At 35.6% G+C, this 21,647-nt stretch overlaps 2 protein-coding genes across 11 annotated transcripts in view; one reads left to right on the top strand and one right to left on the bottom strand.

Annotated features, from left to right (window-relative positions):
• Positions 1-7,887, bottom strand: part of LOC138711199 (C2 domain-containing protein 5) — a 131,190-nt gene extending 123,303 nt beyond the window's left edge. For 7 of the 10 annotated variants that reach the window (XM_069842573.1, XM_069842577.1, XM_069842579.1 and 4 more), the window contains exons 1-4: positions 7,589-7,788; positions 6,520-6,715; positions 2,710-2,902; positions 2,094-2,234 (exon numbers count right to left, since the gene is read on the bottom strand). In XM_069842573.1, coding sequence (XP_069698674.1) covers positions 2,094-2,234; positions 2,710-2,902; positions 6,520-6,696 — 511 coding nt within the window. In that variant the 5' untranslated portion in view covers positions 6,697-6,715; positions 7,589-7,788. Of the gene's footprint in view, positions 1-2,093; positions 2,235-2,709; positions 2,903-6,519; positions 6,716-7,588 lie in introns of all 10 variants that reach the window. The other 3 variants (XM_069842575.1, XM_069842574.1, XM_069842576.1) reach the window with 3 other exon arrangements.
• A 358-nt stretch (positions 7,888-8,245) lies between these two features.
• On the top strand, positions 8,246-20,908 carry LOC138711201 (steroid receptor RNA activator 1-like). Its single transcript, XM_069842583.1, has 4 exons — positions 8,246-8,424; positions 10,445-10,788; positions 12,083-12,188; positions 20,660-20,908. Exons 1-4 carry the CDS (start codon positions 8,376-8,378, stop codon positions 20,827-20,829), a joined length of 669 nt encoding a protein of 222 aa, XP_069698684.1. The 5' UTR covers positions 8,246-8,375; the 3' UTR covers positions 20,830-20,908.
• Positions 20,909-21,647: the final 739 nt, after the last annotated feature.

The following is a 21,647-nucleotide window of genomic DNA, read 5'->3' as shown; positions in this document are numbered from 1 at the left end:
CAAGCAATGTAACTGTTTTATAAATTCTAACTTTCAGCTTTTTCGGAATCACACTAGATGACAAAAATTTCTCAACTGAATAACAGCAGACATTTCCCATATTTATTCTGCGTTTAATTTACGAGCAATAAAATGGCAAAGCAATTTTAAAGATTCAATGCATTACTGCTAGGAAAAGGAATGCTTGGGTGAGTGATGATGTTCAAAAATGTATATAAGTGGACCAGAAAGAAACAGACGTGGCTTGTATGTAACTGAACACTGAAAAGTGTCCACTCATTTTTTGGTTTAGATATACAATGTAATTCATGAGGAATAGGGAATATTTTAGGGAGTTTTAGTATGGACTACTCTAAGTAAAAATGTTCATATAAACATGTGTCCAATTTTCAATGGGTGTGGAGATACAGCTGTTTGAATGTTACCCATAATAAGCGTTGCAAGTGGCAAGAAGGAGAGACAAATAACTTAATAAATACATTTATTGTCTCTCCACAAAGTATCAATACATTTCAACAGTTCAGTGTACTTTTTCACTCTGTTGACAATAGTAGGTCCTGATTTTCTGAAACTGTCTTGTTCTTTTATGAAGATAGCACTGTTCATAATGCAAGCGACCAGTTCGTCCCTTGTGTTTACTTCGTTTTTATACACTTCGCCTTTCGTTCACCCCAGATAAAAAGACAGGAGTAAAGTCTGGGGACCTTGGTGGCCAATGCAAGTCACCATCACGGCTGATCCATAGTTCAAGGAATGTGAGATTTAGATGATTTGTCATCTGACAGCTAAAATGTATAGGGGTTCCATCATACTGGAACATACCCATCTTGTAGCCAAGAGAACAACAAACAGCTGTTTTTCTGCACCCGTTGTGAACAGTGCAGTGCTCAGATGATTTCAGAAGAGTGACACATACTACTCCTTCGTACGTAGTCAATAATACGTAGTCATTTGTCATTCCTTCACGCCATTTGTAAGATTTATTATGTTCTGGAGTAATGGTTAGGATGTCCAACTGTAGAACGAGCAGGCTGAGTTCAAATAGTGGTTAGAACAAGTTACTTGGTTGGTATTTTCTCCGATATTTTCCCCATTCACCTACTTGAAGGAGAATTACTGGGTAACTTTAGGCATTGGATGTCGGAAATATTTCGCTTTCAACTTCATCTATCATCTTCAATAGCTGTTTCCAATAGGAGATCAAGCAGACATGGTGTCGTGATTAGCCTACGAATGTCATCTGTCTGGGAGAGTTGCATAGATCCCAAGAAGGTGTACGGGCTTTCACAGTGGACTAAAGCAGACCAGGGTGCCACCAGTCTGTGTAGCTCCCTTGGACAGATGGCACTATGGTGAATCACGGTACCTACAGTGCTGCGATCTTCAGGTCAGTATAGGATGCAGCAGAATGAAGTACATGATTTGCGAACAGATAGCTTCGATCTGAGGAGGCTGCAGAATAGCAAAAGAGAGGCTTCATCAGACCTGATTAATTATTGGGTTATTTTACGACGCTGTATCAACATCTAGATTATTTAGCGTCTGAATGATATGAAGGTGATAATGTCGGTGAAATGAGTCCGGGGGCCAGCACCGAAAGTTACCCAGCATTTGCTCGTATTGGGTTGAGGGAAAACCCCGGAAAAAACCTCAACCAAGTAACTTGCCCCGACCGGGATTCGAACCCGGGCCACCTGGTTTCGCAGCCAGACGCGCTGACCGTTACTCCACAGGTGTGGGCTCATCAGACCTGGGCTGTAGCTGAATCGATAATATGGCACCAAGCAGTGAATCACGTATTCACAGAAATCCAATCCTAAGGAATTCAACAATCATCCCATAATGAGGTCGGTACAATAAGCCTCAGGCTGCTGTGTAAGCCTTCGGCCCCTCCTCAGAAAGAAGAGGGGCAAAAAAAGGCTCGTTATGTGTAACAGTGAAACAGGTTTATCTCCACAGCCACTAAAAATTGGAACAAGTTTATAAGAACATTTTTTACTCAAGTGGAAATTATTATCCCCTAGAATATTTACTATTTCTCCGAATCATGCTATTTCTATATTTTTATTGATAGTTCTATTCATTGTACTCACAACAGAAAAACTGCACACCACATGAAGACTGCCGGAACTTGTTGAAATCTGAGAAAAGCTCCACCTTGACAATGACATTCACTTCACCCCGAATTCCATGCATTGTATCAAATACTGGAATCCAGCCTGACATCACAGACCCTGCAACAGACAACAAAACTTGAACAGTCGCAACACCCATATACAATAATTAACAACAATTTAAGAAAAAAAGCTTCAAAAAAACTTAAATACAATTATTATTTATTATCAAAGATGAAGGGCAGACTTAACAAAACTTGATCAACTAATTATAATGCGCACTTTGGAGAACACTTGAGTATAAAAACACCCAACTTAAAATTCCAAAACTGCGTTCAGCAGCAAATTTTAAACTGTGAAAATAAATTATAAAAATAAAACTGAAGCTGCACAAATGAAATTTTTGAGAATATTGATACCATTTACTAAAAGTGAAGATTAATTAGGAACAATTATTATGCATAAACAGAATTCACTTCCTTCCCCAGCAAGCAAAACAAACATACTATGCTACCGAGAGAGAGAGAGAGAGAGAGAGATACAAATGCGCGAGATTCAAACAGTAACGTCTGTCCATGCACATGTCGGCCTTTACCTCCTGTCAAACTTGTGCTGGAAGCTGTTGAATTATCAGAATTCCAGGCACTTTTGACAGGTGCAGGTGCAGCGGGCAGTAACAGCGGGTTCAGGTCCAAGTACACTTTGCCTATTGCATCATTAGCTGTATAAGTATCATAATCCATCAAACGAATCTGTAAGGGTTCATCCTGGAGCTCAGAGTCGTCCACCTGCAACAAAATCCACGTTAAACATTTTGCAATTATCAGTCATCATCAATTCTAATTCTACATAGGCTGAAGTTTTAATTCAACATATTATATACATATGAGTAGCTGTGGAGACTGAAGGGGGCAACACAATACATTAATATTATATTATGCATTTTATAATTAAGTGCATTGAAAGTCTGCATAGATCGACAACATCACACAGCTGGCTCATATATGAATGCACATACAGTAGAACCACTTTTTAACGAATCTCTGAGGGATTTTTTTTTTCCTTAAATACAGATTTTCCTTAAAAGCAGTGTTACATAAAATGGGAAGAAAAGGCTAAAGTGACTAATACTAATGTGTGTGTTATATAGAGTGTTCATTTCAAAACTTCCCAGTCCAAATAACTACATAATTTAAATAGAATTTAATTAAAAAAAAAAAACACGTCAATTCAGATATTGAGGGGGAAGTTTAAAACCACTCTTAATTGCATATTAGTTTTCACCCCCTTACCCCCAGTCACCCCCCACTTTGAAATTTCAAATGCCACTCCTATCTTGTAATACTTAAATTTGAAAGATTTTCCGTGAGGGGTATATCCCAAAGGCTATAAGTGTCCTGAGGGGAAAATGTGTTTCGATCCTGTGGTGTATATACTATTTTTTCCAAGGCCGGGACTAAATTGTCGCATTTTATTTTATTTTTATTTACTGAAGTTTGTTGGAGTTATTTTTATTAAGGGCATATGCACTGATGCAAAGGAAATGTCATAGCAACGTTCTTCTGTTTATATTGATTGTATTGTTAGGATTTGTATGTGCAATACAAAATGTATAGTTTTGAAGAGCCAAAAGAAACAACGTAGGCCATGCTGCTAATGAGGCAGTTCCTGGTTTACTGCCGAAAAAATCTAGGAGATTATATGAAGTTGCATACACTGGTTTTAAAGACAGATGTTTATTGAAGAATGTACAAATATATTCAGAAAATGTCTTGTTGGTGTATTTCACGGAAAGAGCAAAGGAATACAAGTTTTTTACGATATGGGCACAATATTCTATGTTAAGATCTTGTTTAATGGTAAATGATAACATTGATATTAGTAAATATGAAAAACTTATTGCGTTGTTAAAGAGGAATTCAACTGGATTTCGTGCAAAAAAATCTAAAGTATTGTCCAGGAATGATGTTCAAAGTTTCTTGTTGGTTTCTTTGTTGGTTAAAGTAATTAGTATATTACCGGTATAAATTAAGGTTAGATCGCTGTAAAACATATAGAATGTATATTAGGGACAGAAGTACTACATTAGGCCTATCTTCCTAGAGAGGAAATGTTACATTTCTCTCCTGCTTTTGGTAACCTAGAAACATTTAGCCACGGTCCTGGAAAAAAGTTTCTTTTCACGAATACCCTATTTTATGTTGAGTCACGTTATTAAAACTTCTATCCATCTCACACCCGTGTACCCCATCCTTAACATGTTAGAGAACAAAAACAACATTTAGGAGGGCGACAGCGTCTGGTTAATTTATTGTTTCGAGATACCTACAAAAAAAATCGGTTATTTACAAGAAGTCGTCGCTGAACGATTCACATTATTTCCAGGTTAGTTGAATCAACTCATCTAGTGAACGATATAAATCTTTAAAATACTAGGTGTCTCTATCCCTTCTCCTCTTGTTATACTTGTGAGCCGTCCCAAACCCCGACCTACACCCCTAAGAGCGCCAGTCCTTATATACCCGTCAGTCAAGGCCTTCTGACAAATAAAAGCAATTGACAATAGATACCTCAGTCATGACAACCTCATAAAATATCCTATCAATTGAATAATCGATCTTGCTACGTACAACATAATTATATTATATTATTACCCATTTCAGCGAGTACCGACGACCACTGCAAAATACGATAATTTGGTCCAGGGAGCATTCTCTTTTAGCACAAGGATGATTTATGTAACATGTTTCTAAATTATTAGTCTTTTAAATACCGATACATTCTTTAATAAATCACTGAAAAACAAATGTGAATATAGGAAGTGGAGTGAGTACGAAATTATTATTATTATTTGGCGCATCATTTTTACGTAAATAACGACAAATAAAAAGGGATTATTAGCAAGTACGTACACTGGGTTGGTCAAATGCGCATCACCATGCTTTCCAAAAGGCACTTTTAAGTGCCCGACACCCCGCTTTTTACATCATGTGCTACACGTCGGATCATCACTGGGGCTTGCAGCCCCGATACCCCGCTTTTTTCATCATGTGCTACGCGTCGGATCATCATCGGGGCTTGCAGCCCCGATACCCTGCTTTTTTCATCGTGTGCAACACGTCGGATCATCATTGCGGCTTGCAGCTCCGATACCCCGCTTTTTACATCATGTGTTACACATCGGATCATCATCGGGGCTTGGAGCCCCGATACCCCGCTTTTTACATCATGTGCTACACGTCGGATCATCATCGGGGCTTGCAGCCCCAATACCCCGCTTGCTACGTGCAAAACAATTATATTATATTATTACCCATTTCAGCGAGTACTGACGACCACTGCAAAATACGATAATTTGGTCCAGGGAGCATTCTCTTTTGGCACAATGATGATTTATGTAACATGTTTCTAAATGCTACGTACAACATTATTTTATTATACTATTATTACCCATTTCAGCGAGTACTGACGACCACTGCAAAATACGACAGTTTGGTCCAGGGAGCATTCTCTTTTGGCACAAGGATGATTTATGTAACATGTTTCTAAATTATTAGTATTTTAAATACCGGTACATTCTTTAATAAATAACTGAAAAATAAATGTGAATAAATAGGATGTGGAGTGAGGACGAAATTATTATTATTTTTTATTTTTTGGCGCATCATTTTTACGTAAATAACGACAAATAAAAACTAACATGCCACATAACATTATTTTAAGAAATACAGGAAACAAGCATTAAACAATATTCACCATTCTTAATGATCGGGGGATAGAAAAAAAAACGTATGGAATAGAAATTACATACAAATGTGCGTGTAATAAACAATAAGCAAACCATCTTCGATTAATAATTTCAAAACAACGTGAATATAGCGTGGATTGTGTAGGAAAATAATTTCTTATATGTTGCTTCCAATGTGCATCATTGTTAACTTATGAAAACAAATGAAAATGAACATGGCATATGAACACTATTTGAAGAAAGATAGGAGATATTAAATAATATTCATCGTTCTTAATGATCTTTGGATGGAAAATAACAATGAAATAAGTATAAAATAGAAATTACATACAGGTGAGCATATAAAAAACAGTAAGTAGAATTATTTATTTGATTAATAAGCTTAAATTACTCCAGGTTTAGTGTGTTGTGTAACAATAGTCAATGGAATCGTTCACAGAAGTGAACTATAAATGATGTGAATCGTTCAGTGCATCCATCTTGTTGTGTAACAATAGAAGTGAACTATAAACGATGTGAATCGTTCAGCGACGACTTCTTACAAATAACCAAAAAATCCTAAAACGAATGATTATCAGATCTAAACATCTGGGCTCTATAGGCCTACATTACAAAGTGATGGATATGTGTGGTCTCCTTGAAGGTAGGTACCCTCACCTCATATCTATACCACTCTGAGTTCCACTGTGGGTTGAGAGACTTCCTACAAACATCAGTCTTATGCGTAGTGTTGCCCAGCTTGATCTCGACATAAGCATCTGTGGTGTCACTGGAACGGTCCATGACAGGCAAATTTCTCCCTGCCAAAATCTTCACCTTCACCTTCCCGGGCATTGTGATGGTAAAACATCAACTGAAATTAATCCATCAGTTACCGGTAATGATTTTGGTAAGACTATGTATTTTTTAGAGATGCTTGCTACATATACATGTAGCTACAGTAAATTTACAGTTTGTCATTAAAGTCATTTTGAATTAATCCTACCAAATTCTGAGAGATTTATAGTGGAGAAAGATCTCTATCCAAGTAAACTTGCCAGATTTCTCACACAAAAAGAGGGTAGGAGGATTTTACTTTACATTTTTAAACATAATTAATACAAACGTTACACTATTCAGAATGTATAAGTATCTTGTTGACAGTGTAATGTCCTGTCACAAGCAAATGATGGAAGTGAAATTGTTACTCACAAGTTAAAATATTTCTTTCGGAATTTATTCGTTTTGTTATTTTGTCATTGCTTGAACCCTCAAATTCTCGAAGGCAGTATGCATTTCTGATTTGTCTAAAATGCGAATGCAATGCATGTGAAATAGCTCACAATAGAACTGTGTGGATTTGTTATCCTTTCACCAAGCATTGATTCCAAAAAACTTGAAACTAACGTATTAATTTTTATATAAGCATGCAGTATAATACAATACATATAAATTATAGGTTATGAATTTCGTGCTACGCGGGAAAAAGAAAAAAATTTTAAGTGACATTACTACTAGAGGCTAGAAATGCATTAATTACAGAGCCACGCGTCATGCTCTTTCGTTCTACAGTTAATATAGTATGCAATAATAGTTACTAACGTAAACATACAACATTCTTCAGAGAAAACATTTTAAATTCCGTCGATTATCAGTCTTCCTTTTTAATGACATTCGAAAAATCTCCCTTGTTTTTCAAGAATATTAAACTATACCCATTCTATTACGGCCCTCAAAATACACTTACCTTACATCATAAACAATACATAACATGTAACAGAATTAAACAGACATTATGAAGCATTTTTCCGAGAATGACCACTTTCAAATTAAGTGGTGCAAAATAAATAAATGTACTATTAAAGTTAAGAAAAGTTAAGACCATACACAGTTAACCCCTTCTCAATAAGCAAATCCCTAACCTTTACAAGTCGATCCTACAAAAATCAATAACAATCGATAATTACATACAAACTTCTGCGGGCTTTTGCACCAACGAGCACAGTCGCTGTTATACACTTCTGCTTGAGGATGCTACTGCCAGTACCTGCCAACTACTAAATAATCTTTTCCAACACAGTCACAAACAAATTATCTGTATAGCTTTAATAGTGGGCAGTGATAAGTGTACATGGAAAATAAACCATATAATTAATACTTTCTCTTGAACATTAAAATGTTTCACTGCCAAATGATCTGGAACCTTGCAAATGCCTTACAGTAGACAACTAGATAAATAGACAGAATAATAAAATATGATGTGTATTATGAAAATAAATTAAACCTCTGTTCTCTTAAACTGAGTACCTCGGGTTGTCATAATTTCGATATAATCGCCAACAATTTCCATTTTTATGTAATTTTAATAGAAATGCTGACAATTTTGTACAGAACATAATATAATTTCGACCGAAATCATGTGGTAGCCCTGTTGTGCGACGTCTGCTAAGGCTTTCTCGAGATGCTGAGATGATCAGAATGTGTCATGTTAATTGATGTGAAAACTCAGTATATTTTTAATTTCAGTTTTTGAAATGGATGTGAAACATATGGACGAAGGAGATGACGAAATGAAGACAAAAGGTGATAATAGAAAATTATGTATGAACTCCACACTGTTTACATTCAACTATTACGGAAATTAATTTCCGCACTTTATGGCTTTAGATGTCAATTCCAAATCTAAGGTGTCTCAAAATAAAAACAACCTATGATAATCTTACGTTTTAGGAGTATAAATTCTGGCAGACTTTTAATACATACAAGATTGCCATAATACGTTGCAAATTAATTAGAAATATAAAATTATGATTAGGATTAGCGAAGTGACAGGCAGAGGTGTGTGTGACAGTTTTGTTCTGTCTGCACTATGTGGGATGGGATTATAGTTTCACAATGTTAACATCGTATAAGTTCACAGGAGCATTACATATAAGACTCGAGAAGGGAACAAAAAAAAATTGATTTCGGTATAGGTACCCCAATTTATCCATTATTTGTTTCGTTACTTTTCTGAGTGGTTTCTCATGTTTCAAGGTGATTTTGTGTGTATTAAAATATCTCTCAAGAAATTCACCCTCTAGGCCTACAAATATAACTAGCGCTGAGGTAGTTCCGGTGATTTTGAAAGTGGAAATGGTTGAATTTGCAAGGGATTTTTTTTTTTTTTTGGAAGTGCAATTGATCGTATATGCAACGCATAACAAAAGTCTAAACTACGAAGGGAACTATCTCAGCGCTATTTAGCCAAAATGTCTCCCAATTATTCACATCTCCAAAACGTAAGATTGCCCAGTTATTTTATGCTTGATCTCTAGGCCTATCTAATACAGCCTCTGGATAATTTGGTCATATTAGATTAGATTAGATTAGATTAGATTAGATTAGATTAGATTAGATTAGATTAGATTAGATCTATATTAGCCGAATAGAATTACAAGCATTCATGGCGTCGTCAGTACACAAGAAAAATGACATAACATACAATATAATACAAAATTAGACTTAATTCTAAATAAATTTAACAATTTAATATTATAGGACAAGCTTGATCTTCAGTCTCCACTGTCCTATCTAGTATCTTCTCTTTTTGCTTTTCCCTGTCTTTTCTTCAACTGTGAGTTACCTGAAACATAAATGGTCAAGGGCAGTATCAAGAAACGTTAAATTCTAAAATTTTAAATTTAGATATTCATTTGTGCAAAATGGCATATGTGTCAATAAAATGTTCTTTACCTCTTTTTTGAATTTTCTTATGTTAAGTTCTTTGATTTTCTGTGGAAGTTTATTATATAAATTGCTGCCTCTATGTGATATGCTGTTAAGACTTCTGGTAAGCCTGTGGTAATTCAGATGTATGTTTTGGGATGTTCTGGTGTTATACTCATGATATGTTGAATTTGTTTTAAAGGAATCTATGTTTTGATGAATAAAGCACACTGTTTCTAAAATATATATGCAGGGTACAGGTAAGATTTTTAGTTCTCTGAAAATTTTTATACTTTCAGTCCGAATAGGAACATTTTTAATGATTTTGAGTATTCTTTTCTGCAATTTGAGGACTTGTGTCACTTTTGGTGAAGATCCCCAAGTAATAATGCCATATGATAGTATTGAATGAACATATCCAAAATAGACTGATATTAAAAGTTCTATGGATGATATCTTCGCAAGGACTCGAAAAGCATAACATAAGCGACTCAGCTTCTCAGTTAGATGTTGTATATGCTTTTCCCATGTTAGACTGGAATCTATCCATATACCTAAAAATTTAGAGCATTCTACTTCCTTAATTATGGTATTACTAAGAACTATGTGAATCTGGTCAGTTGGATATTGATTGAAAGATACATAGACAGTTTTATTTAACATTGTACTTACATTATGCATAAATTGTTTACAGTGTATTCGTAGCTCGTTTAATGACAGTGATTAATTATTCTTAAGTTCATACATTATAAATGATAGATGTTTGCAACAAATTCTGAGCTGATGATCGTAGATCGAGCTATACAACATAGCCTGTAAAAACAGCATGGACGTAATTTTATTGCGATCTTCTTTGTTACTTCTGAATAATGTTTATACCTATATTTAATTTTAGTAACACATCACGACCCGGGATGGAACGATCCTCCATTGTTTTCTTACGATTCTGTTTCACAATCAAAGACTCCGAAACGAGGGCTGCTCAATAAAAGAGTGGCATTTCCTCTGAGCTCGCAGTCACCCTCAAATGTGCCTCCATCAACAAGTGTACTTCCTCCATTGTCTACTCCAGCCAGTATATCGAATCTTCCAACTGTAGCAAGCAAAACTACTGAAGTGAGCAATACAACTGCAGAAACAGTTGAAGAAAGTAGTTTGGGCTTCCAAAAAGAAGAGGCCCTTCAAAGAGTGACAGAAGCTTTTGAAAAAATTCTCAAAGATGCTGCAGATAATGTGAAGGTAACTCTTTTTAGTAAGTAGAAGTTGGAAGAGTGCTGTAGGCTACCATTTCAAAAGAAAATAGACATACATATAGTATAGTATTAGTATTTTAATGTTAACAACCGCAATAAAAGTTATGGTGTGCCTGCCTTCACATTTCTGTATTTAGATCGCACCATACTATTTACATTTTCCCTCTAATTATATTAATCTTCTGAAAGTTTAGCCTACAAGTAAAGCACTTATGCCCTTATCATAATAAACTAATATTGATACTGATACTGCTATTAAATTAATTCAACACAGTTACAGTAAATTTTTCAGTCACACTACCATTTCCCTTAAATATTGCTACCCCTCCCAAACTTCATCTCTATAGCTCTCTTATGTCACTTCTCAAAGTTAAAAACTCCGCTTAACGTTCATTTTTATATTCTGTTTACTCCAGAATAAGAATAATCACATTCACAATGCTTCATCGACGTTCACTTTTCTTATTTTAACATTTCACATGCTCTTGCCGCCATCAATCTTTCCAATCTCTACTTTCTAATTCCTATAAAAAAAAATACATAGTAGATGACACGAGGCTCAGGAAAATTTCATAGTCTGTGTAAACTGATTGCAGATTAATATTTAAATTTTGAATTTATGTAGGCCTACTATATGGTCAGAGATAACTGTATTTACTGGGATATAGATATATATATATATATATATATATATATATATATATATATATAAAATAAATAAAAAATTTCTTTCGGTAAAACTTTAAACAAAGTGAACCACATAACCCCCGTCACATCACACAACACACATAATATACTACTTTTAAGTTTCAATATTCACTGAAAATGAAAGTTCGTGTGAACCTCCTAATGTGGTAACACTGACGGCCCAAACATAATTAAATAAACATAAAAACTGTGTAAATTTCCTTTATTGAAACACATCACCCAACACAAATAATAGGCTAACTAATTTCAGGTTCAAATATTCACTGAGAATAGAAGTTCGCGCGAACTTCCTAATGTGGCAAAAGTAACAGCCCAGATTGTAACAATGTGGAAGATTAACATTTTTTCTTGGCTCAGCCAAAAATGCCATTGTTTTGGTATTGCTGGTTACGAGGGATTTTACTCCATTATACCATATTAAAATAGTAGCAAAGGACAGAATAGGGAGCAAGAATGAAGTGTGCTAATGAAAATTCAATGTGCATTGGTTCCTTAGTATCTGTTCCAATATGTTAGTGTTTGATCTTACTTCCTTAATTTTTCTTATACTTAAAATGCTGATGTGTTTTCAGAAGAATGAATCTGAAATTAGAAGAAGATTAGATATAATGAAGAAAATGTGGGAAGAAGATAAATTAAAACCTGAGATCTATAGTAAAATGATACAGCTTTCTGAAGGTTTGTATTGCCTGCTTTAAGGCTCATTCACAATGAAAATTAAACATAACGTAAACATTAACATAAGCACATAAACATATGCCACAAACTTAAGTAGCCAAGGCCCATTCACAATGAAAATTAAACATAACGTAAACATAACACGTGTGTGGAAACAAACATACCGAATCAACAAAACTACAGAATCTATTACATAAAAATGGAGAATTGCACAATAACTGACGATGTAGCTATTCCATTTATGTTTCTAATAACTACAATGGCATCAGTATATGGCTTTCAATACTTGAAATCAAAGAAACGGAGATGTAAAATAATCAACTTTTCGTCATATGATTCCATGTTGCGCGCCTAGCTATCATCACGGCCAATAGATCAAAATATTGCCTGCAGGCAAAGCCCATGAGATGTTAAACAAAAAGTGAAAACACGCTTTCCGCTTGTGTACTGTTTCCAAATCGCATAAACATGAGCATGAAAGTTTGGAGTTTGCAAACTTTCATGTTAACGTCTTATGATTAAGATTAAGTTTATGCTTATGTAATTCATTGTGAATGCTTTCATTAAATAACATGGACACAAGGTTTTATGCTTACGTTATGTTTATGTTTAATTTTCATTGTGAATGGGCTTTTACAGTCATTAATTTTATTTAGTATCCATTGCTGTTAATCAGACTGATACCCTCTGAGGACAGAGGATACGTTAACACAACTTTCCATAAAAATTTGAATGCAAATGGTACCAAAATTATCGAAAAATTGAACATCTCTATCCAAAATAGTTTAAATATCAGAGCTTCAAATATGATATCGAAATACAGGATATGCTATGTTTAATACAGTAAAATGGGGTGAAGCGGGATAGTCAAAAAAAAAGTTGGACATTACTGTCATCTTTGCTTTGATTGCTACATACTGCTCATTAAAGTTTGTACAGGGAACTTATTCTAATTACATTATCTGATTGGGCACATCTTTGTCATTGATCCTGTACAGTGGCATATACTGGTTTAAGGGTCTGGGCTACCACTGACCCTATTTTTACACAAAATATATTTTTAAAACCCTATAATAAAATTCCTTACCTATTTATATGTGAATTCCAGACGTCTTGATTGGGACGAAAATACTTTGATGACTTCGTCATTGAAATTACAGTTGGGCCGCTTGCGAAGTTTCTGTAGAAATGACTTTTCAATGGACATCAGTGCCAAGCCGGATAAACGTTCTTGTGTATGAGTTGATCTACAGTAGGATTTTATTCTCTTCAACGCAGAAAATGTTCTTTCTACCGATGCTGACATAGCTGGTATTGTCACAATTAATGTTGCCAATTTAAGGACTTCAGGAATAACTTGGTTCAGCTGGTTTTCATATATGGCAGATAATATTTCATGGATAGGTTTGTTCGAAAAATCAAAGACTTCTGCTGAATATATTACACTTAATTCATTTTTCAAACGTACTTGATCAAAGTGACTGTTATAGGACTGAAATAATTTGTTTAGTGCCTCATTCGGGAAGTTTTCTCTATAAGCAGAAAATTTTTGAGAATCTAGAAGATGTGTGAACTGAAGCTTTCCATAATCAGAAAATCTGTCAGTAATTTCCATGTGCATATGATCTAGTATGCTGTAGTACAGCTGCCTGTATTTCAATTCATCATCTCCTTTTCTTCGCTTTAATGGTGGTTCCATTGTATTGGCTAAAGAATTTTCATTTTCCATATTACTCTATATGGACGGAAACCCACTACGTCTGAACTCGGATATAGTATGTTTTAACTTTGATACCTCTTGCAAGCAGTATGCTATGTCTAGACTTTTTGTCTGAAGAATATTGTAGAGCACATCTGTATGTGCGAACACTCTAGCATAGACTTCAAGAAGAAATATATTCTGAAACTGTGTGAAAAAATACAAATATCCTTGAGACTGCACAATTACATCATCATCCCAGTTTTCTTCAGAGTCATTACAAATGATATTTTCAAAGAAAGCAGTCAGTTGTTCTCTGTATTCCTTTACTGTATTTACAAGCCGAGATGTAAAATTCCATCTAGTTGGTGCTACTTTTGGGAGTTTCTTTTTCATAAATTCCTTGAGTTTTTCTGATCTTTTAGGAGATGATGAGAAAAATGCAGCTAAACCCGACAGTATTTTGAAAAAAATGCGGCATTCTGGAATGGATAAAGTAGCTTGTTGCAAAACTAAATTGAGAACATGGCTGTAACAATGGACAAATAGTGCTTGAGTATACTTTTCTTGAACTTTTGTTTTTAAGCCATTAATATTTCCCGCCATAACTGAAGCACCATCGTATGTCTGTGCAATTAACTTACTGCCGACATTGTATTCTGCTATAACACCTTCCACATGCTGAAACCAAGCAGCAGCAGTTTTGCCCGAACTGACATTTGTGAATCCTATAAACCGTTCTTGAACATTGGCAGTACTGTCGACGTATCTTAAAACAGTGGACAATTGACTCTGATTAGAGCAGTCACTTGTTTCATCAACAACAATGGCCACAAAAGGTGCTTCTTCTATTTCAGATTTTATGTTCTTTATCATAACCCCACTTATAGCAAATATTAAGTCATTCTGAATTGCGGGAGAAGTACCACGGAATACTGTTGAACTGTCAAGATGATTGGCCAGTAAATGGTCAAATTCACTTAAGGAACTTAAATATTCAATATAATTTCCTCTATTGTCTGATTCCACACTCTCATTATGAACCCGAAAAGCCAATTCTTGTTTTCCTAGAAAGCAGGCTGCGTTAATAAGATGCAGTAAAATCTCCCGATTTTTTTTCACAAGAGCATTGTGTTGGTTGATGTGTAGAAACTTTTTGCTTATCTAGCTGTAAATCAATTCTTGTCTTCCCAAAGTTTGCAAAGTTCATGCTACTATAAATATGAGCTTTTGATTTGTCGTGTTTTAGGACTGCCGTTCGAAGGGAGTTCATATTAGAAAACCCCTCTTTTGACCACACATTAGTTTCGCGGCTAAATAACAAACATGGCCAGCAAAATAGTTTAGACAGTTTAGAACTACCACACAACCAATTCCACTTACCATAAGATGTTGAAGTGAAATGGCGTGTGTACTCACGCTGTTTTTCTTTTACGTCCATGGACAAATTTAACTCAGGAGTTGGTCTTTCCATTTTCACAATTTCAACTTTCTCGTTGTATGTACGACGGTTAAAAGGCACTTTTAATAAACCTTCTATTACACAGTCATTTTCAACACAAACCTCTCCAGAAACTTGTTCTGCCATATTTTTCACAATATCACTTAATTGGGAAATTAAAAACTTAATAATTCACAATTAATATAACTCTTAGACACTCGAACAAATCACAAATTTAAAATACTGTACTGCAAGAACACAATCACATTAATGAGCTAGCTTACTAAGCATATTGTTGCTTCGGCCCTTCCAAGAAACCGATCACGAGAGCGGCAACTCACCCACCTACAGTGCACGTGGAAACAGGAGGGAGCGGGGGGACGGGGAGTTGTGCGACGTGAGCAGAACGGTCACAGGCTACCCTTCGCGGCAGCGGTTTCTCCAGTGATGCCGCCTTGACAACTTGTTTCTTTTCGAGAGCAGAGAGCACATATAAATCTAACAATTACTTTAATTTTAATTACTGTGGTAAAACTAATACGGTAATACAAAATTATTACATTATGTTATATTATAAACTTTTTCTTTTGTAATTTCCTTGGGCTACCGCTGGTAGCCCCGGTAGTCCGCAAAATACGCCCCTGATCCTGTATGCTTCCTGGTTGCACCTTCGACGTTTCTTTGTGAGAAAGAGCATTTATAGAACAGTAGCAAATTTTGAGTTGTCTTTAAAACTGAGCTAAAACCAAAGTTATAACAAGAATTCAGGTTAAGTTAGGAAAAACTGTTGTACATATTTGTAATCAGAGAATTTCAGTGATATTACATATAAGTTTCACATGTGTAGAAAATATTTTCAGCTGTTGACAGTCTTTTTTGTGAATCAGTGTAATTTTTCTGGTAAAGTCGGACATGCCATTAACATATAAGGAGGAGGTTGGGCCTAATCAATTTTTTAAATATACTTATAATCTACGTAATATAAATGAATTCAGAACACATCTGTACATACAGAATAAATATTTAGCAACATCACACTTGCTGCCTCTGTATAGTTATCATTGCCAGACCCATTATCGCACATGAAAACCACTACTGTACCACAAATTGATTATAAAAATACACGAATATGTAGTTTAAACAGTGGCGGCTCGTGGGTATTGAATTAAGGGGGGGGGGGGGCTGCATACAAAAATAAACCAAGCAACTTACTTTATTTAAAGATTAGTTCCATGCGCCTTATCTTCTAACTTGTGTTTAAATGAGACAGGCTCATGTCAGTAGATTTACTGGCATTTAAAAGAATCCTGCGGACAAAATTCCGACACACCGGCGACGCTGATATAATCCCTGCAGTTGCGAGTGTCGTTAAATAAACCATAATTTAATTTTTTATATGCAGATTTGAACCTTAGGAATATCTAACAAAGCTACCGGCGTGGCTCATTCGGTTAAGGCGCTTGCCTGCTGGTCTGAAGTTACGCTCGGGCGTGGGTTCGATCCCCACTTGGGCTGATTACCTGGTTGGGTTTTTCCGAGGTTTTCCCCAACCGTAAGGTGAATGCCAGGTAATCTATGGCGAATCCTCGGCCCCATCTCGCCAAATACCATCTCGCTATCACCAATCTCATCGACGCTAAATAACCTCGTAGTTGATACAGCGTCGTTAAATAACCAACTAAAAAAAAATATCTAACTGGCGATGTTGTAGTTGGTTGTATAATATATATATATATATATATATATATATATATATATATATATATATGTACATGATACAGCAAGAAATGAAAAAAATAACTGAGCCAGAAATTGAATTCAGGATATTCAAGAATACGCACCAGGGCGCTTGCCTCATTTATTGTGATGTCAGATGTTTCAGATTCCATTATGGTTTGAAGACATTCTAGCAATGGCTCCTTCTCATGAACAACATTTACTGTTCTTATTTTAAATCCATCTTGTTGCCCCAGCTGATGGAATTGTCTTTGAAACACATTAATCTAATACAGATCGAGAGAAGAAAGCAGGGATACTGGATAAATTATCAAAAAATATGAGAGCTTTTGTATTTTGTTTAGCGGCTCTTTCCATTATGAGATTCAACTGATGGGCACTTAATTTCACATTTCTCCTGAATTGTTAAGGTACTGAACTGAGTAGACTGTAAATAATGCACAGAATTAAACATTGTTGCACTTGTTATACTCACAACATTAAAGAAAATGTATTTAAAACTGCGCGCTACTGACAAACTGCTGCAAATTTTGCAGCACCTGGAAACTCTGGATTCACGGCCAGGGGGAGGGGTAAAACTAACGCGCAAAGCATCCGAGAAGAGACTGGCAGCTCTAGGGGAGGAAGTGGCTTCACCCATAGTCCTTGTCTCTGGTTTCGCTCTGGCAGCACCAGGGGAGGAAGTGACTTCACTAACGATTGCGTGCATGTCATTGAGAGCGAAATTTTTTTAAAAATTCGGTCTGGGGTGCTGCAGCTCTGCAGCCCCTCTTCGAAAGCCGCCCCTGAGTTTAAATATATTTCACATGTATTTTAGATGTCCAACTTTACCCCTTAGGTCAGTCATGTCAACTGATGCCAATAGGCGCAAGCGTGTGCTTTAGAGCTCAGGAGAGTCTTCCTCCTAGCGCTTGATGCCCGCACATGACGTCAAGGTCAGAAAAATCGCTTGCTTTGACATCACTGCCTTAGGTATATGAAACCTGGTCTAATGCTTCATTACACATGTGTCCAGTTTTTCCCTCACTAATGAGGTAAAGTCGGACGTGCTTCTAAGTGGAAAAAAGGGCACTTCTATTGTTGCAATAATTTTGGCTGTGAAGGACTATTAAGGAGGATATAAGATAATGTATATGAAATGTCATACTTCTGTACCCAGAAATACATATGTAGTATTTTTAATGGATTTCATTTTATTCAATCTAACATCCACATGAGAATATCATACTAAATTGTCTTTGCAAATCAAGATTTCAGGTATAACTCCCTGTAAAGTTGATTTGAATAATTTGGAGGGAAAAATTGTTCCGGGGCCGGGCATCGAACCCGGTACCTTTGGTTTAACATACCAACGCTCTACCACTTTGAGGTCTGGGATATAGAGGTAAAAATTGGATCGGTGTCGGGTAGAGTTCCCGGGTAGCTCAGTGGTAGAGCGTTGGTACGTTAAACCAAAGGTCCCGGTTTCGATGCCCGGCCCCGGAACAATTTTTCGCTCCAAATTATTTAAACTGTCTTTGTCATAGCTCAACTGTAAGTGACTCATTCATACATCAAAAGACGGTGTTGTAGGTACCTCAATATGCACTTCGCAGTATGTTTTCATTAATATCTCATAAAGTTATTTTTGGCGCTTAGCACATTTAGAATGTTAGGTCCTCAATTACTGCAGTGTGGAATCAGTTTACGTTTAATAGTACGAATACGGACTCTAACGTACTGTCATCTGCTTAAGTGGCCTCTTGAGACAAGCACAAACAAAGGTATGCTGTGCAATACGCAGTGACAAACGGCTGCATTCTGTTTCCTCATTTGTTTCTTACCCTATAGCTCACAATGCTGCTGCTATGGTGATGATAAACATTTGCTCATTTCTTAGAAAATATTAATTTTAGGACCCATGTTTATAGGACTTTTATTTCTTCTTTTGATACGTACAGTTTCAGTTGCTAGAAATTGGAACTCGCTTCCGAGTGATATAAGGGGTTGTTGGACAATAACTTCATTTAGGTCAAAATTGCATAAATTCTTACTTAACAGATGAATTGCTGATTAATATTTGTTACTTATAATGAAACTAACATCTGTCCATTCTTATTATTATTATTATCATTAATTTTTCTAAATAGATTTACAAAACCTCTAATGGCAATTACATTAATATTCTCATTATAGAAATAGAAATATATATATTCTCCCTGTAACATAGTCCTAGTAAGCTAATATTAAATTAATTTTCATCATTTTATTAGCTATCTCAAATATTAAATTAATTATAATTCATTGAATTAAATTAGCTCATAAATTAAGTTACTACTTTACCTTATAGATTTATCTAAATTTAAATAAATGTGTAGTGAAGAATATTGCTGGAGAACCTTTTAAGTGTAGTGTAAATATTTGTAATTTAAATTTATGTATTGTATTGATTAAGGCTGGTTGAGTGGAAGAGAAGGCCTTATGGCCTTAACTCTGCCAGCGAAAATAAAACATTATTATTATTATTATTATTACTACCTCCTCTTTAAATATTGGAACTTTTTTCAGAACATTCTGTATGCACAATAAAATTGACCTAAGAGGTTGATGTGTGATTCGCACACATATTAATCAGCATTTCAGTAACAATATTTGAATAATAATATGCAAGTGCGTGCACTTCCTAAGTCTATTAATTGTACATAGGCCTAAATAACGAGTATATTAAATAACAGGAACTATTCAGAGTTCTTTCCTTTAAAGAGAATACTTCGCGTGTACATATTCTTCATAACTTACCCTGTATACCAAAACCACGGTGTAACTGATTGGCTATGTATTGTATACTTTTAGTAGAGCCATCGCGCTGGGCTGCTGATCCGGAGCTGCGTTCGGGCTTGGGTTGGATCCCCCTTTGGTCTTTGGTTTCTTCCGAGGTTTTCCCCAGCCATGGGACTGAAGCCGGATGGTCTATGGCGAGTCCTTGGCATCAACCCCTTTGATTTGATTACCCCCTTTGATCTGATTACCTGGTTGGGTTTTTCCGAGGTTTCCCCCACCAAAAGGCAAATGCCGGGTAATATTTTGGTGAATCCTCGGACCTCATCTCATCTCACTACATCTCGCAAAAAAAAAATAAAAAAAAAAAAAATAAAAAAAAATAAAAAATTGCACAAAATTGTAAAAATTGTAGAAAATTACTAAATTGTAAAACTATAAAAAATTTGTAAAAATTGTAATTGTAATATTGTAAAATGTTGACTTGTTCCACATCTTAAAGCTTCATTGCTCACGTAAGATCTATGGAATAAAATAAATGAATGAATGAATAAACTGAGGTGCTTGCCTGCCCATTCAGAGTTGTGCTTAGGTGTGGGTTCGATTCACGCTTGAGCTGATTACCTGGTTAGGTTTTTTCCGAGGTTTTCTCCAACCATAAGGCGAATGTCAGGTAATCTATGGCGAATCCTCGGCCTCATCTCGCCAAATACCATCTCGCTATCACCAATCCCACCGACACTAAATAACCTAGTCATTGATATAGTGTCGTTAAATAATCAAGTAAAAAGATATCTAAAAAAAAACATACTAATGTTAGTCTTTGTTTTTGTTTAGCCCTTAGGAATGGCAACGTGGATGTTGCTGACCGCATCCACGTGGGCCTGATGGTGGACCACGTGTCAGTGTGCAGTCCGTGGATGGTGGGTGTTAGACATCTGATCCACCACGTCAAGTCTCAAGCAGAAAATACAGAGACTCAAGCAGAACACACAGAGACGTCATGAAATGTTTGTTAGTGTCTTGTGTAACAACTTCAAAAGTTGTGTATTCTATTTAAATAAATATTTATTATACTACTGGGGAGTTTGCGTTTATTATTTTATTCACTATGGATAAATTTCTGATCCCTATACGTTATCCACTGCAGACATATCTGGTGGATACATCCAGGACAGAGCATCTAGAGCAGTGATCACCAAAAGCTGTGTCGCGACACATGCCCCTGCCTCCACTCAAGCGCAACCATGGCATCATACCCCCACCCTCCGTTTACAGCCTTCACTTCGATATAAGTAAAGACCTTTCAGCAGCGGACGTACGCATGTAAAGTTACAAGTGTGTAGGATAATATGTTTCGATGTCTTTTCGAAAACAGATAAGTAAAAACTTAATTTTAAGGAGCATGGGAGGAAAAGTGTTTATTTTATGCAGATGGCAAAAATATGAGATACTTAATTTGTTGTAAAATTTTAAATGAAGAATAAAAGAACAATGCACATTGTCATTATTTTTCTTGTTATGAAGATTACCACGCCCTTACCTGTAACTTGAATATTTCATTAATAAACGAACAATAAAATGTATCAGCTTCTATGTCCTAATCGGGGTAAAATACTTCGACATTTTTTTCGACATATGTAATGTAATTTGAATATTTTATTAATAAACGAACAATAAAATGTATCAGCTTCTATGTCCTAATCGGGGTAAAATACTTCGACATTTTTTTTCGACATATGTAGTGTAATTTGAATATTTTATTAATAAACGAACAAAAAAAAAGTATTGGCTTCTGTGTCTTATTCGGTGTAAAATACTTCCA

This window comes from Periplaneta americana, chromosome 12 (assembly GCF_040183065.1).
Source record: "Periplaneta americana isolate PAMFEO1 chromosome 12, P.americana_PAMFEO1_priV1, whole genome shotgun sequence".
NCBI lineage: Eukaryota > Metazoa > Arthropoda > Insecta > Blattodea > Blattidae > Periplaneta > Periplaneta americana.
Note: the sequence above shows the minus strand (reverse complement) of the source record. Positions and strands in the feature narration are given on the sequence as shown.

What these genes read in the sequence shown, in the direction of transcription:
- LOC138711201 (XM_069842583.1), top strand. Translation starts at nt 8,376, where the DNA reads ATGGATGTGAAACATATGGACGAAGGAGATGACGAAATGAAGACAAAA. An exon ending in TGACGAAATGAAGACAAAAG is followed by an intron (nt 8,425 to 10,444) that starts GTGATAATAGAA and finishes ATTTAATTTTAG; the next exon opens with TAACACATCACGACCCGGGA. An exon ending in AATGATACAGCTTTCTGAAG is followed by an intron (nt 12,189 to 20,659) that starts GTTTGTATTGCC and finishes GTTTTTGTTTAG; the next exon opens with CCCTTAGGAATGGCAACGTG.